This window comes from Marmota flaviventris, chromosome 7 (assembly GCF_047511675.1).
Source record: "Marmota flaviventris isolate mMarFla1 chromosome 7, mMarFla1.hap1, whole genome shotgun sequence".
NCBI lineage: Eukaryota > Metazoa > Chordata > Mammalia > Rodentia > Sciuridae > Marmota > Marmota flaviventris.
The window spans coordinates 2,011,489-2,025,609 of NC_092504.1; the positions used below are offsets into that span (position 1 = coordinate 2,011,489).

The window sequence follows — 14,121 nt, forward strand, 5'->3', positions numbered from 1 at the left end:
CACCATGGTAGTCTGGAGGGTGCTGCCTGGCTCTGCAGCCGCCACATGCCCAAGGGACAAGGGTGCTGAGATAGGGCACAGGAGAGGCGGGCAGCAGCCGGCTGGGCTCCAGTACCTTGCACCATGAAGTTCACTGCCTGTCGTTCTGCTTGTGCCCGGAGCTGCTGGTCCCGTGCATGGATCCTGGGCAGAGGCCTCCTTCTGCCCATGATGGATGCCACATAGCCTGGTTATAGAAAAAAGCAGGTGAGAGACAGTAGCAAACAGCCATGCAGCCCTGGTAGGCAAAAGCCCTGTCTTGTGCTAACTCTGGCTTCCCCAAGGCACTTGGCATGTGGTTTCATGATGGGTGCGTGAGGACTGCCAAGGGACAGCCCTGTGGCAGGTGGCATGCTTCTCTACTCTTACTGGTCTCCAGGGTACCTTGTCCGACACAAGACAGGGACTGTGGAAATCATTCAGACACATGTGGGCCTGGGCCCTGCAGTCCCTGGACTGTGTGGTCATAGCAGGGTAAAGAGAGGAGGCCAGGGTTTGAGTCGGAGTCCACACCCCACATGAGGTAGATCCACATCCTCTCGGGCCTGACACTTAACATGATTTGGGAGCTCTCAAGAGAATGAGCATCAACAAGCTGTGCTGGGTGAGTAGGTACTTGACCAGTGAGGACTTCTGTTTTAACTGGGTGTGGGTGACAAATCCTCCACTTGTGAGAGTTCATAGGTCTGAGGAATGAAAGAATTCCCCACAAATACAATAATCATAACTTGGTTTTGGTGCTGGGGATCGAACCCAGGGCATGCTCGGTAAGCGCTGTACCACCGAGCCACATCCCCACCCCCCAATACAATCATCATAAAGTGGCAAGGTACTGAGCACCCACACTATGCCAGGGATAAGTGAAGTCTCTTTACAGCAACCGGCAGTCAGGACTGGGGAGTGCACTTTCAACCTGGCACAGCACTCCTTCACCTCTGCAGGATGCTGCTCTTCTGAGCTACCTGAATGCTCTGGCTAACGAGGAAGGAGTTTCTGCAACTGGAGGCAAATAATATGTCCTCGCTCCTCAGCTGCCTCTCCCTGTTCAGTGCTGGGGTGTGGCTTTCAGGAGGCCTTGTTCCAGAGCCTGACCCCTGCCAAGCACTCGGGGGTCTGGCAGAGGGGTCCCAGGGACTGGGTGCAGCCTTTCTGCCTTGATGCTCCTTGACAAGGTTTCCCACTTGCAGGTATGGGGGACACTTTTGCATGCCTTGTGGTTTCTGACCAAAAGCTGGATGTGGGGCTGATGCCCTTGTTCAAGAGTTTCCTGGCAGGCTTGAGTTGCTTGTAGATCCATTGGTTGTCTGAGGTCTGATTTTAAGCTTTGCTGGGTGGATGAGTGGCCTCTCCATTAGGGCTCATTAAGATCTCCTTAAAGTGTGGCCCTTTTGAGGTCTCTATTGAATGTTCCATGCATCCAGTATCCATTCTGGAAGGTCAGAATTCGACACATCCCCATCCCATCAGAGTCTCTGCTTGGGTCCCCTCCCACACCGTGGTCTTGCCTCTAGATGAGGCACTCACAGGACACACCTCATTTGTCTCTTCTCTAAGCAACCAAAGCAATATGCTGTCCACTATTGGATACCTGGAAACTGTTGGTTCAGGTACTTCACCTAGTTTTTCTAGTTGTTTTGGTGACTCCTTGTGGTCCAAAGTGGACGTCTCCTGATTTCATAGCTGTGGTTTTCGGTACTGGCGATCATAGTTTCTGCTTGCATCTCAAGAGCCCTGGCCCTGCCCCTTCATGTTGGTACTCAGAGTGGAAGCAATGTTCTTGGAAGCCATCCCCGTGTCAAAACAGCTGGCTTCCCTTCACTGCATAGGAAGGGGCAGGGAGCCATGGAAATAGCAGCACTGGGGTCCAAATGAAAGGAAGCTCCTTCTCCAACTGCCTTCTATCTAGGTTCCCAAAATAGCTGCAGTCCCTCCAAGGTCACCTGGCATGAGAAGAAGAAAGACAGAGGAACCTAGGGCTGAAGGGGGCAGAAGTCTTAGTCAAAAAGCAGTTAAGGAGAGTAATCATGCATGCCCGGAGGAGGGCAGTGATACGACCCCAATCTACCAACATGTGGCTTTCCTGGCCCACTTCCATATAGAGACAACAGCCAGGACCTGGAAGACCATCACCAAGGTCCCTGCAGGCTTGGTTACACCAGAGGCATCCCTGATGCCTGCTTCTCTTGATTCCTCTTTCACTCTTCCTATGGCTTCATACCTCCATGTTCTCACCTCTGACTTCATAAACCCCACATCCCCACACCCTGCTCTCTCTCTTTGTCCACCTTTAGAAATTGGAGACCTTATGCAAACCTACTATTTTATCATAGATATTAATTGAACACATTTCTGTTTATTGCTACAAAACTATACTTGTCTAAATAGGAGCTATTTGATTTAAGGCTTCACATTGTTTGCACTGGGTGCTGTAAATATTGATCTCCCACTTAAAGGTGAGGTATTGGTAACCTGCAGAGACACTACAAATTTATAGGGTAAAAGTTCTAACACCTCAGATCCACAATGACACATTGACAACATAAAAAACAAGGGAAGAAAGTGCCTCAAACAAACCAAGATGCTGCAATTATAGAATCCATTGACAGCACATAGATGAAATGTCAGAGAAGGCGTTCACAATGTACATAATTGAAATGATCATCAAAGCACAGAATGGTATAAGAGAGCAAATACAGGCAACAATTGATCACTCTAACAAAGGGATAAGAGAGTAAATACAGGTAGCAAAAAATTACTTCAAGAAAAAGAGATTCTGAAAAAAAAAACACATATAAAAATCCTTGAAATGAAGGAAACAATAAATCAAATAAAAAATTCAATAAAAAGAATCACCAACAGACGAGATCACTTGGAAGACAAAACCTCAGGCAATGAAGTCAAAATATATAATCTTTTTAAAAATTATTTTTATGTATATTTTTGGTTGTTAATGGACCTTTGTTTTATTCATTTATTTACATGTGGTGCTGAGAATTGAACCTAGTGCGTTACACATGCTAGGCAAGTGCTCTACCAAGGAGCCACAAATCCATCAGCAAAACATACAATCTTAAAATAAAGTTGACCATACAATGAAGATGGTAAGAAACAGAACTTCCGAGAATTATGGGATAACATGAAAAGACAAAATCTAAGAATTATTGAGATAGAGGAAGGCACTGAGATATAAACCAAAGGAAAGCACAATATCTTCAATAAAATAATATTAGAAAATTTCCCACACATGAAGAATGAATTGGAAAATCAAATACAAGAGGCTTACAGGACACTGAATGTACAAAATTACAACAGATCCACACCAAGGCACGTTATAATGAAATGCCTAGTATACAGAATAAGGATAGAATTTTAAAAGCCACAAGAGAAAAGTTTCAGATTACATATGGAGGAAACCAATTCATATCTCAGCAGATTTTTCAACCCAGACCCTCAAAGCTAGGAGACCCTGCAACAACATATCCCCAGCTCTGAAAGAAAAGGGATGCCAACCAAGAATCTTCTATCCAGTAAAGTTAAGCTACAAATTTGATGATGAAATAAAAACCTTCCATGATAAACAAAAGTTAAAAGAATTTACAATGAGAAAGCCTGCACTACAGAACATCCTCAGCAAAATATTCCATGAGAAGGAAATTAAAATGAAAACCAGCAAAGGGAGGAACTACACTAAAGGAAAAGCCAACCAAAGAAGTGACCAAGTCAAATTAAAAATAAAAAATAAAACAAAATGACCAGGAATACAAACCATAATTCAATAATAGCCCTGAATGTTAATGGCCTAAGCTCATCAATCAAAAGACATAGACTGGAAGATTGGATTTTTAAAAAAAGACCTAATCATATGGTGCTTCAAGAGACGCATGTATAGGAAAAGACATCCACAGACTGAAGGTGAAAGGGTAGAGACACACACACCACGTAAACAAGCAGGGGTTTCCATCCTCATATCAGATGAAGTAGACTTCAAACCAAAATCAGTCAGAAGGGATAAAGAGGGGCATTTCATACTGCTTCAGGGAATGACACATCAACAAGACATGACAATCATGAATATCTATGTCCCCCCAAATGGAGCTTCCATGTATATCAAACAAACCCTTCTCAATTTCAAGAATCGGATGGACCACAACACAATAGTACTGGGTGCCTTTAACACACTTCTCTCATCACAGGATAGATCTTCCAAATAAAAACTAAAGAAACCATACAACCAATAATTTAGACTTAACAGATATATACAGAATATTTCAACCATCAACAATTTTCTCAAGCAGCACATGGATCCTTAATAGACCATTTGTTATGCCACAAAACAAGTCTTAGCAAATACACACACACAAAAAAATAGAGGTCTTACCCTGCATTCTATCAGACCATAAGGAAATGAGAGTAGAAATCAATGGTAAAATTAAAAATAGAAGCTACTCCAACACCTGAAGACTAAACAATAAGCTATTGAATTATGCATGGGAAACAGAGGACATCAGGGAAGAGATAAAAAGACTCTTAGAGGTAAATGAGAACTCTGATACAACACACCGAAATCTCTGGGGCACTATGTAGGCTATGCCAATAGAAAATTTCATTGCATTGAGCTCATTCATTAAAAGAATAAAAAGTAAACAAATAAACCAACTGACATTGCATCTCAAAGCCCTAGAAAAAGAAGAACAAATCAACACCAAAAGTAGAGAAAGACAGGAAATGATGAAAATCAGGGCTCAAATCAGTCAATGAAATTGAAACAAAAGAAAAAATTGAAAAAAAATGACAAAAGATGTTTTTTTGAAAAAAAATTAAAAAATTGATAAACCCTTAGCCACTCTAACCAAAAGGAGAGAGAAAACTCAAATTACTAGAATTCATAATGAAAAAGGAAGCATCACAACAGACACTACTGAAATGAAGAAGAGGGCTGGGGCTGGGGCTCAGGGGTGGAGCTGGTCTAGCATAGTGAGGCCCTGGGATCGATCCTCACACCACATAAAGATAAATAAATAACATAAAGGTCTTGTGTCCAACTACAAATAAATGTAAATTAAAAAAAAAACAGGTGGAAGACCTCTATAATGAAAACTATAGAACACTAAAGAAAGAAATTGAAGAAGACCTCAGAAGATGGGAAGATCTCCCATGCTCTTGGATAGGCAGAATTAATACAGTGAAAAGGCCATACTACCCAAACTGTTATACAGATTTAATGCAATTCCTATGAAAACCCCAAAGACATTCTTCATAGAACTAGAAAAGGCAACCACGAAATTCATTTGGAAAAATGAGACCTAGAATAGTCAAAGCAATCCCCAGCAAGAAGAGTGAAGCAGGAGGCATCACAATACCAGACCTTGAACTACAAAGCAATAGTGACAAAGACAGCATGGTATTCATACCAAGTAGACATGTAGACCAATGGTACAAAATAGAAGACACAGAGACAAATCCATGTAAATGGTCATCTCATACTAGACAAAGGTGCCAAAACATACACTGGAGAAAAGATAGCCTATTTAACAAGTGGTGCTGGGAAAACTGGAACTCCATATGTGCCAAAATGAAATTCAACCTCTGTCTCTCACCCTGCACAAAAATAAATTCAAAGTGGATCAAAGACTTAGACACTAGAACAGAGACCCTGAGCCTAATAGAAGAAAAAAGCAGGCCTAAATCCTCATCATGTTGGCTTAGGACCTGACTTTCCAAACAAGGACTCCTAGAGCATAAGAAGTAAAGTCAAAAAAATGGGATGGATTCCAACTAAAAAGCATCTTCTTTTAGGAAACAATCGATAATGTGATGAGAGAGACTACAGAATGGTAAAAACCGTTTACCACACAGATATCAGACAGAGCACTAATCTCCAAGGATATATAAAGAACTCAAAAAACTTAACTCAAAAAAAAAAAAAAACCCCACAAATAACCTGATCAATAAATGGACTAAGGAACTGAACAGATACTTCACAGAAGAAATAGAATCAATCAATAAACATATGAAAAAATGTTCAACATCTCTAGCAATTAGAGAAATGCAAATAAAAACCACTCTAAGATTTCATCTCACTCCAGTCATAATGGCAATCATCCAGAATATGGGCTACAATAAATGTTAGTGAGGATGTGGGGAAAAGGCACACTCAAACACTGCTGATGGGACTGCCAATTGGTGCAACTACCATGGAAAGCAGTATGGAGATTCCTCAGAAAACTTGGAATGGATCCACCATTTGACCCAGTTATCCCACTCCTCAGTTTATACCCAAAGGATTTAAAATAGCATATCACAGTGATGCAGTCACATCAATGTTTGTAGCAGATCAATTCACAAAAGCTAAACTATGGAACCAACCCAGATGCCCTTTAACAGTTGAATGGATAAAGAAAAATGTGGTACATATACTCAATGGAATATTACTCAGCCTTAAAGAAGAATGAAATCATGGCATTTGCAAGTAAATGGATGGAGTTGGAGAATATCATGCTAGGTGAAATAAGCCAATCCCCCCAAAGCAAAAGCTGAATGTTTTCTCTGATAAGCAGATGTTGCTCCAAAGTGGGACAGGGGGACAAGGAAGAATGCAGGAACTTTGGTTTGTAGAGCAGAGTGAGGGGAGGGGTGGGGATGGGAAGGATGGTAGAATGAGACAGACATTATTACCTATATTCATGTATGATCACACTAGGGGAGTGACTCTGCACCATGTACTGCCAAAGGAATGAGACATTGTGCTCCACTTGTGTACAATATGTCAAATCCATCCTACTATCATAGACAACTAATTAGAACAACAACAAAAACCTAAGTGCAATGGCATGTGCCTATAATCCCAGTGACTCAGGAGGCTGAGGCTATAGAATCTTTAGCTCAAGACCAGCCTCAGCAACTTACCGAGGTACTAAGCAACCTAGTCAGACCCTGTCTCAAAAAAACAAAACAAAAAACGTGGTGATTTGGCTCAGTCGTTCAATCCTTTACAGACAAAAAAAAAAAAAAAAAAAAGAAAAAGAAAGAAAAGAAGCAGTACAAATGCCTTACTGTTGCCAATTTTGAAAACAAAAACCTGACCACGTGAGCACATTGCTGGTTGCTCTTGGGCCTCAGAAGAAATCAGTGTCAAGTCAGTCTGCTCCAACCTGGGGCAGGCCGTGTGCCAATGTGCAGTTTTACACCGACACCTGGGAACGTGACCCCATTTGCACTGGTGGCCAGAAAGGTGTCTCAGCCCCAGCCTCTCCTGCATTCCTTCCTAAGCAACTCCTACGTGGCATCCCACCGCTGCTTCCAGACTCTTCCCTGGTAGTGTCTCTGCCTTCGGACTCTCCTTCCAATCTCTTTCCCACTTGTTACTGGGTGAGTTTTTAAAAGATGCAACCCAGGACCCTTCCACGTGGAGTGCCATGCGTGGTCTGGCCTTGCCTGGCACTGTCTCTTCTTTCTCTGCTCTATGCACCTGCCCAGGGTTCTCTGCCTTCGCATGCTGGGCCCCTCCCCTGGCCATTCCTGACCTTTTTAGTCTGTTCTCGGGTTACCTCTTCAGGGAGGCGATGGCTGTCAGATGCCCTGGGGCTCCTCTGTGCTGCTCTCCATTCCTTCCACAGTCAGGGTGCAGTGTCCCTGAATGTCTTTCTTACTGTCTCTCCCAGTGGACAGCAAAGCATCCGCCTGACACATGCCAGGCACCCAGCAAACATTTGGGATGAAATAAATGATTGTTCTAATGCATATTTGCACCATCTGCTTGGACATGTAACTGCTGGGTCAAAGGGCATGCATGCTTGTTGTCTGGAAGCATGACATGCCACAACCCTTCCAGAAGGTTCAGTACAAGGAGGGGAGTGGAGCTCATAGCAGGATCAACACTGGGAACAAAACTAAACTACCACCATTTCAACATCTCAAAATCAACAGCATTTTTAGTTTTGTTGAGGATGGGGCTCCTGGGCAGGAAACCACCAGGGCTTGTGCCACGGGCACCCTGCCCATGCCCAACTGCCCGGGGCCTGCTTGACCCTGGGGGTATGGAAATGCTCGGCTGGCATGTGTGTGTTCCACGGACATCAGGAGAGCAGGCAGGACTGAGGCTGCAGGAGTGAGTTCTGAGTGTGCTGGGAGCTTCCCTTACTAGTGGGGTGGCAAGACCAGCCTGACGGCAGGCAAAAAATAGACCCTGCAGCAGGCAGTCCTGAACTCACAGACTGGGCTTGGGCGCTGAGTGACAAGTCCTCAGTGTTCCCTGGAGGATTCAAAGAGGGCTCAGGGTATCAAGGTGTCAAACAGATGTTGCTGTGCTCTGAGGGCATGCATGCGGGAGCCAGTGAGGAATGTGGGTTCTGCCAGGCCAGTCCTCCACCTGACTCATACTCACTCCCAAGAGGGTGTTCATTGTGAGGGCTCACACTCTCTGTACCAGTTATCAATCTTCTTTGTTTCTTTAATTTTTGCTCTTTATCTTCTTCTTTCTTTAATTCCTCTTTCCCAAATTTTATGTTGAATACAACTCATTTATAATTGCAGATTTCTTTTAAAATACTCTTTAAAATATTCACTTGCGGGCTGGGGATGTGGCTCAAGCGGTAGCGCACTCGCCTGGCATGTGTGTGGCCCGGGTTCGATCCTCAGCACCACATACAAACAAAGATGTTGTGTCCACTGAAAACTAAAAAATAAATATTAAAATTCTCTCTCTAAAAAAAAAATTCACTTGCTTCCAAATAAAGTGTTACTAGTGTGGCCAAGTTCCACAGTGTTTGCTGAGATATTTTACTGTCTTTTTTTATTTTTATTTTTTTTAGGTGGACACAATATCTTTTTTTTTATTGGTTGTTCAAAACATTACAAAGCTCATGATATATCATCTTTCATTCATTTGACTCAATTGGGTTATGAACTCCCATTTTTACCCCAAATACAAATTGCAGAATCACATCGGTTACACACTCACATTTTTACATAATGGCATATTAGTGACTGTTGTATTCTGCTACCTTTCCTATCCCCTACTATCCCCCCTCCCTCCCCTCCCATCTTCCCTCTCTACCTCATCTTCTGTTGTTCAATTCTCTCCCTTGTTCCCCCCCTTTCCCCTCACAACCTCTTATATGTAATTTTGTGTAACATTGAGGGTCTCCTACCATTTCCATATGCTTTCCCTTCTCTCTCCCCCCACTCATCTTTGTTTAATGTTAATCTTTTTCTCATGCTCTTCCTCCCTGTTCTGTTCTTAGTTGCTCTCTTTATATCAAAGAAGACATTTGGCATTTGTTTTTTAAGGATTGGCTAGCTTCGCTTAGCATAATCTGCTCTAATGCCATCCATTTCCCTGCAAATTCTATGATTTTGTCATTTTTTAGTGCTGCGTAATAATCCATTGTGTATAGATGCCACATTTTTTTTATCCATTCATCTATTGAAGGGCATCTAGGTTGGTTCCACAGTCTAGCTATTGTGAATTGTGCCGCTATGATCATTGATGTGGCAGTATCCCTATAGTACGCTCTTTTAAGATCCTCAGGGAATAGTCCGAGAAGGGCGATAGCTGGGTCAAATGGTGGATCCATTCCCAGCTTTCCCAGGAATCTCCATACTGCTTTCCAAATTGGCCGCACCAGTCTGCAGTCCCACCAGCAGTGTACAAGTGTACCCTTTTCCCCACATCCTCGCCAACACTTATTGTTGTTTGACTTCATAATGGCTGCCAATCTTACTGGAGTGAGACGGTATCTTAGGGTGGTTTTGATTTGCATTTCTCCGACTGCTAGAGATGGTGAGCATTTTTTCTTGTACTTGTTGATTGATTGTATGTCCTCCTCTGTGAAGTGTCTGTTCAGGTCCTTGGCCCATTTGTTGATTGGGTTATTTGTTATCTTATTTTTTAATTTTTTGAGTTCTTTGTATATTCTGGATATTAGGGCTCTATATGAAGTGTGAGGGGTAAAAATTTGTTCAAAGGATGTAGGCTCCCTATTTACCTCTCTTATTGTTTCTCTTGCTGAGAAAAAACTTTTTAGTTTAAGTAAGTCCCATTTGTTTATTCTTGTTATTAACTCTTGGGCTATAGGCATCCTATTAAGGAATTTGGAGCCCGACCTCACAGTATGTAGATTGTAGCCAACTTTTTCTTCTATCAGACGCAGTGTCTCTGATTTGATATCTAGCTCCTTGATCCATTTTGGGTTAACTTTTGTGCATGGTGAGAGAAAGGGATTCAGTTTCATTTTGTTGCATATGGATTTCCAATTTTCCCAGCACCATTTGTTGAAGATGCTATCCTTCCTCCATTGCATGCTTTTAGCCCCTTTATCAAATATAAGAAAGTTGTAATTTTGTGGATTGGTTTCTGTGTCCTCTATTCTGTACCACTGGTCCACCCACCTGTTTTGGTACCAGTACCATGCTGTTTTTGTTACTATTGCTCTGTAGTATAGTTTGAAGTCTGGTATCGCTATACCTCCTGATTCACACTTCCTGCTTAGAATTGCTTTTGCTATTCTGGGTCTTTTGTATTTCCATATGAATTTCATGATTGCTTTATCTATTTCTACAAGAAATGCCGTTGGGATTTTGATTGGCATCGCATTAAACCTCTAGAGAACTTTTGGTAATATCGCCATTTTGATGATGTTAGTTCTGCCTATCCATGAACAGGGTACATTTTTCCATCTTCTAAGATCTTCTTCTATCTCTCTCTTTAGGGTTCTGTAGTTTTCATTGTATAAATCTTTCACCTCTTTTGTTAGGTTGATTCCCAAGTATCTTATTTTCTTTGAGGATATTGTGAATGGACTGGTTTTCCTCATTTCCATTTCAGAAGTTTTGTTGCTGATATACAGGAATCCCTTTGATTTATGCGTGTTGATTTTATATCCTGTCACTTTGCTGAATTCATTTATTAACTCTAGCAATTTCTTTGTAGACCCTTTTGGGTCTGTTAAATATATTATCATGTCATCCGCAAATAGCGATAATTTAAGTTCTTCTTTTCCTATTTTTATGCCTTTAATTTCTTTTGTCTGTCTAATTGCTCTGGCTAGTATTTCAAGAACTAAATTGAATAGAAGTGGTGATAGAGGGCATCCCTGTCTTGTTCCAGATTTTAGAGGGAATGCCTTCAGTTTTTCTCCATTTAGGATGATGCTAGCCTGAGGTTTAGCATATATAGCTTTTACAATGTTGAGGTAAGTTCCTGTTATCCCTAGTTTTTCTAGTGTTTTGAACATAAAGGGATGCTGTACTTTGTCGAATGCTTTTTCTGCATCTATCGAGATGATCTAATGGTTCTTGTCTTTAAGTCTATTGATGTGGTGAATAGCATTTATTGATTTCCGTATATTGAACCAGCCTTGCATCCCAGGGATGAATCCTACTTGATCATGGTGCACAATTTTTTTGATATGCTTTTGTATTCGATTCGCCAGGATTTTATTGAGAATTTTTGCATCCAAGTTCATTAGAGATATTGGTCTGTAGTTTTCTTTCTTTGAAGTGTCTTTGTCTGGTTTCGGGATCAGGGTGATGTTGGCCTCATAGAATGAATTTGGAAGAGCTCCTTCTTTTTCTATTTCTTGAAATAGCTTGAAAAGTATTGGTATTAATTCTTCTTTGAAGGTTTTGTAAAACTCCGCTGTATACCCATCCGGTCCAGGGCTTTTTTTGGTTGGTAGTCTTTTGATGGCTTCTTCTATTTCTTCCTTTGTTATTGGTCTGTTTAAATTGTGTGTGTCTTCCTGACTCAATCTGGGCAGATCGTATGACTTAAGAAATTTATCAATATCTTCACTATCTTCTATTTTATTGGAATATAGGGTTTCAAATACTTTCTAATTATCTTCTGTATTTCCGTAGTGTCTGTTGTGATATTGCCTTTTTCATCCCGTATGTTAGTAATTTGAGTTCTCTCTCTTCTTCTCTTCGTTAGCATGGCTAAGGGCCTGTTGATCTTATTTATTTTTTCAAAGAATCAACTTTTAGTTTTATCAATTTTTTCAATGTTTCAATTTCGTTGATTTCTGCTCTAATTTTAATTATTTCTTGTCTTCTACTACATTTGCTGTTGTTTTACTCTTCCTTTTCTAGGTTTTTGAGGTGTAGTGTGAGTTCATTTATTTGTTGGTTTTTTCTTTTTTTGAGGAAAGAACTCCAAGAAATGAATTTCCCTCTTAAAACTGCTTTCATTGTGTCCCATAGATTCCGGTATGTTGTGTCTGTATTGTCATTTGTCTCTAAGAATTTTTTTATCTCCTCCTTTATGTCTTCTGTAACCCATTGATCATTCAGTAACATATTATTCATTTTCCATGTGATGTAGGATTTTTCCTTCCTTCTTTTATCATTGATTTCCAGTTTCATTCCATTATGATCAGATATGGTGCATGGTATTATCTCCACACCTTTATATTTACTAAGAGTTGCCCTATGGCATAATATATGGTCTATCTTTGAGTAGGATCCATGTGCTGCTGAGAAGAACATGTATCCACTTGATGATGGTTGATATATTCTATATATGTCGGTTAAGTCTAGGTTATTGATTGTGCTATTGAATTCTATAGTTTCTTTATTCAGCTTTTGTCTAGAGGATCCGTCTAATGGCGAGAGCGGTGTGTTGAAGTCACCCATAATTATTGTGTTGTAGTCTATTTGACTCTTGAACTTCAGGAGAGTTTATTTTATGAACGTTGCAGCTCCACTGTTTGGTGCATACAAATTGATAATTGTTATGTCTTGTTGGTGGATGGTTCCTTTTAACAGTATATAGTGTCCTTCTTTATCCCTTTTGATTAACTTAGGTTTGAAGTTGATTTTATTCGATATGAGTATGGCCACTCCTGCTTGCTTCCGAGGGCCATGTGAGTGGTATGATTTTTCCCAACCTTTTACCTTCAGCCTGTGTATGTCTTTTCCTATCATATGAGTCTCCTGAAGGCAGCATATTGTTGGATCTGTTTTTTTGATCCAGGTTACTAGCCTATGTCTCTTGATTGGTGAGTTTAGGCCATTAACATTTAAGGTTACAATTGAAATATGATTTGTACTTCCAGTCATGTTTATTTATTTATTTATTTTAGTTTGGCTAGTTTTTACTTTTTGGTTATTTTCCTCCCCCTTTACTGAGATACCTCCCGCTGTTAGTTTTGGGCACTATTTTTCAATTCCTCTTCTTTGAAGTATTTTGCTCCAAATGCTTTGTAGTGCTGGTTTTCTGGCTGCGAATTCTTTTAGCTTTTGTTTATCGTGAAAGATTTTAATTTCATTGTCAAATCTGAAGCTTAATTTTGCTGGATACAGTATTCTTGGTTGGAATCCATTATTTTTCAGCGTTTGAAATACATTGTTCCAGGATCTTCTCGCTTTCAAAGTCTGTGATGAAAAATCAGTCGTTAACCTAATTGGTTTACCCCTGAATGTAATCTGCCTCCTTTCTCTCGTAGCTTTTAATATTCTCTCCTTGTTCTGTATGTTGGCTATCTTCATAATTATATGTCTTGGAGTTGGTCTATTACGGTTTTGAATGTTTGGGGTCCTGTAGGCTTCCAGGATTTGGCAATCCATTCCATCTTTCATCTCTGGGAAATTTTCTAGAATTATTTCATTTAATATGTTGTCCATTCCTTTGGTTTGAATCTCTATGCCTTCTTCTATCCCGATGACTCTCAAATTTGGTTTTTTTATGACATCCCATATCTCTTGAATAGATTGCTCGTGGGATTTAAGCATCTTTTCTGTGTTGACTATATTCTTTTCAAGTTGATAAACTTTGTCTTCATTATCTGATGTTCTGACTTCTACTTGATCTAGTCTATTTGTAATATTCTCGTTTGAGTTTTTAATTTGGTTTATAGTTTCCTGCATTTCTAGGATTACTGTTTGATTTTTTTTAAGATCTCTATCTCCTGGTAAAGCTCGTTCTTTGCCATTTGAATTTGTTTGTTTAATTCATTTTCAAAATATACTTTTATTGCTTGGACTTGCTGTCTCATGTCTTCTCTAATATTCCTTTCCATCTGAGTTAGGTATGCCTTGAGTTCTTTCCCTATCCATGTTTCTGATGCTTCTAGGTCCTCCTGT

At 40.6% G+C, this 14,121-nt stretch overlaps 1 protein-coding gene across 1 annotated transcript in view; it reads right to left on the reverse strand.

Annotated features, from left to right (window-relative positions):
• The window catches only part of LOC114097292 (DNA polymerase nu), a 118,130-nt gene that overhangs the window by 7,230 nt on the left and 96,779 nt on the right, over positions 1-14,121 (reverse strand). Inside the window, exon 13 of the mRNA XM_027941184.2 lies at positions 116-226. Within this exon, the coding sequence (XP_027796985.2) occupies positions 116-226 (111 nt within the window). The remainder of the gene's footprint in view (positions 1-115; positions 227-14,121) is intronic.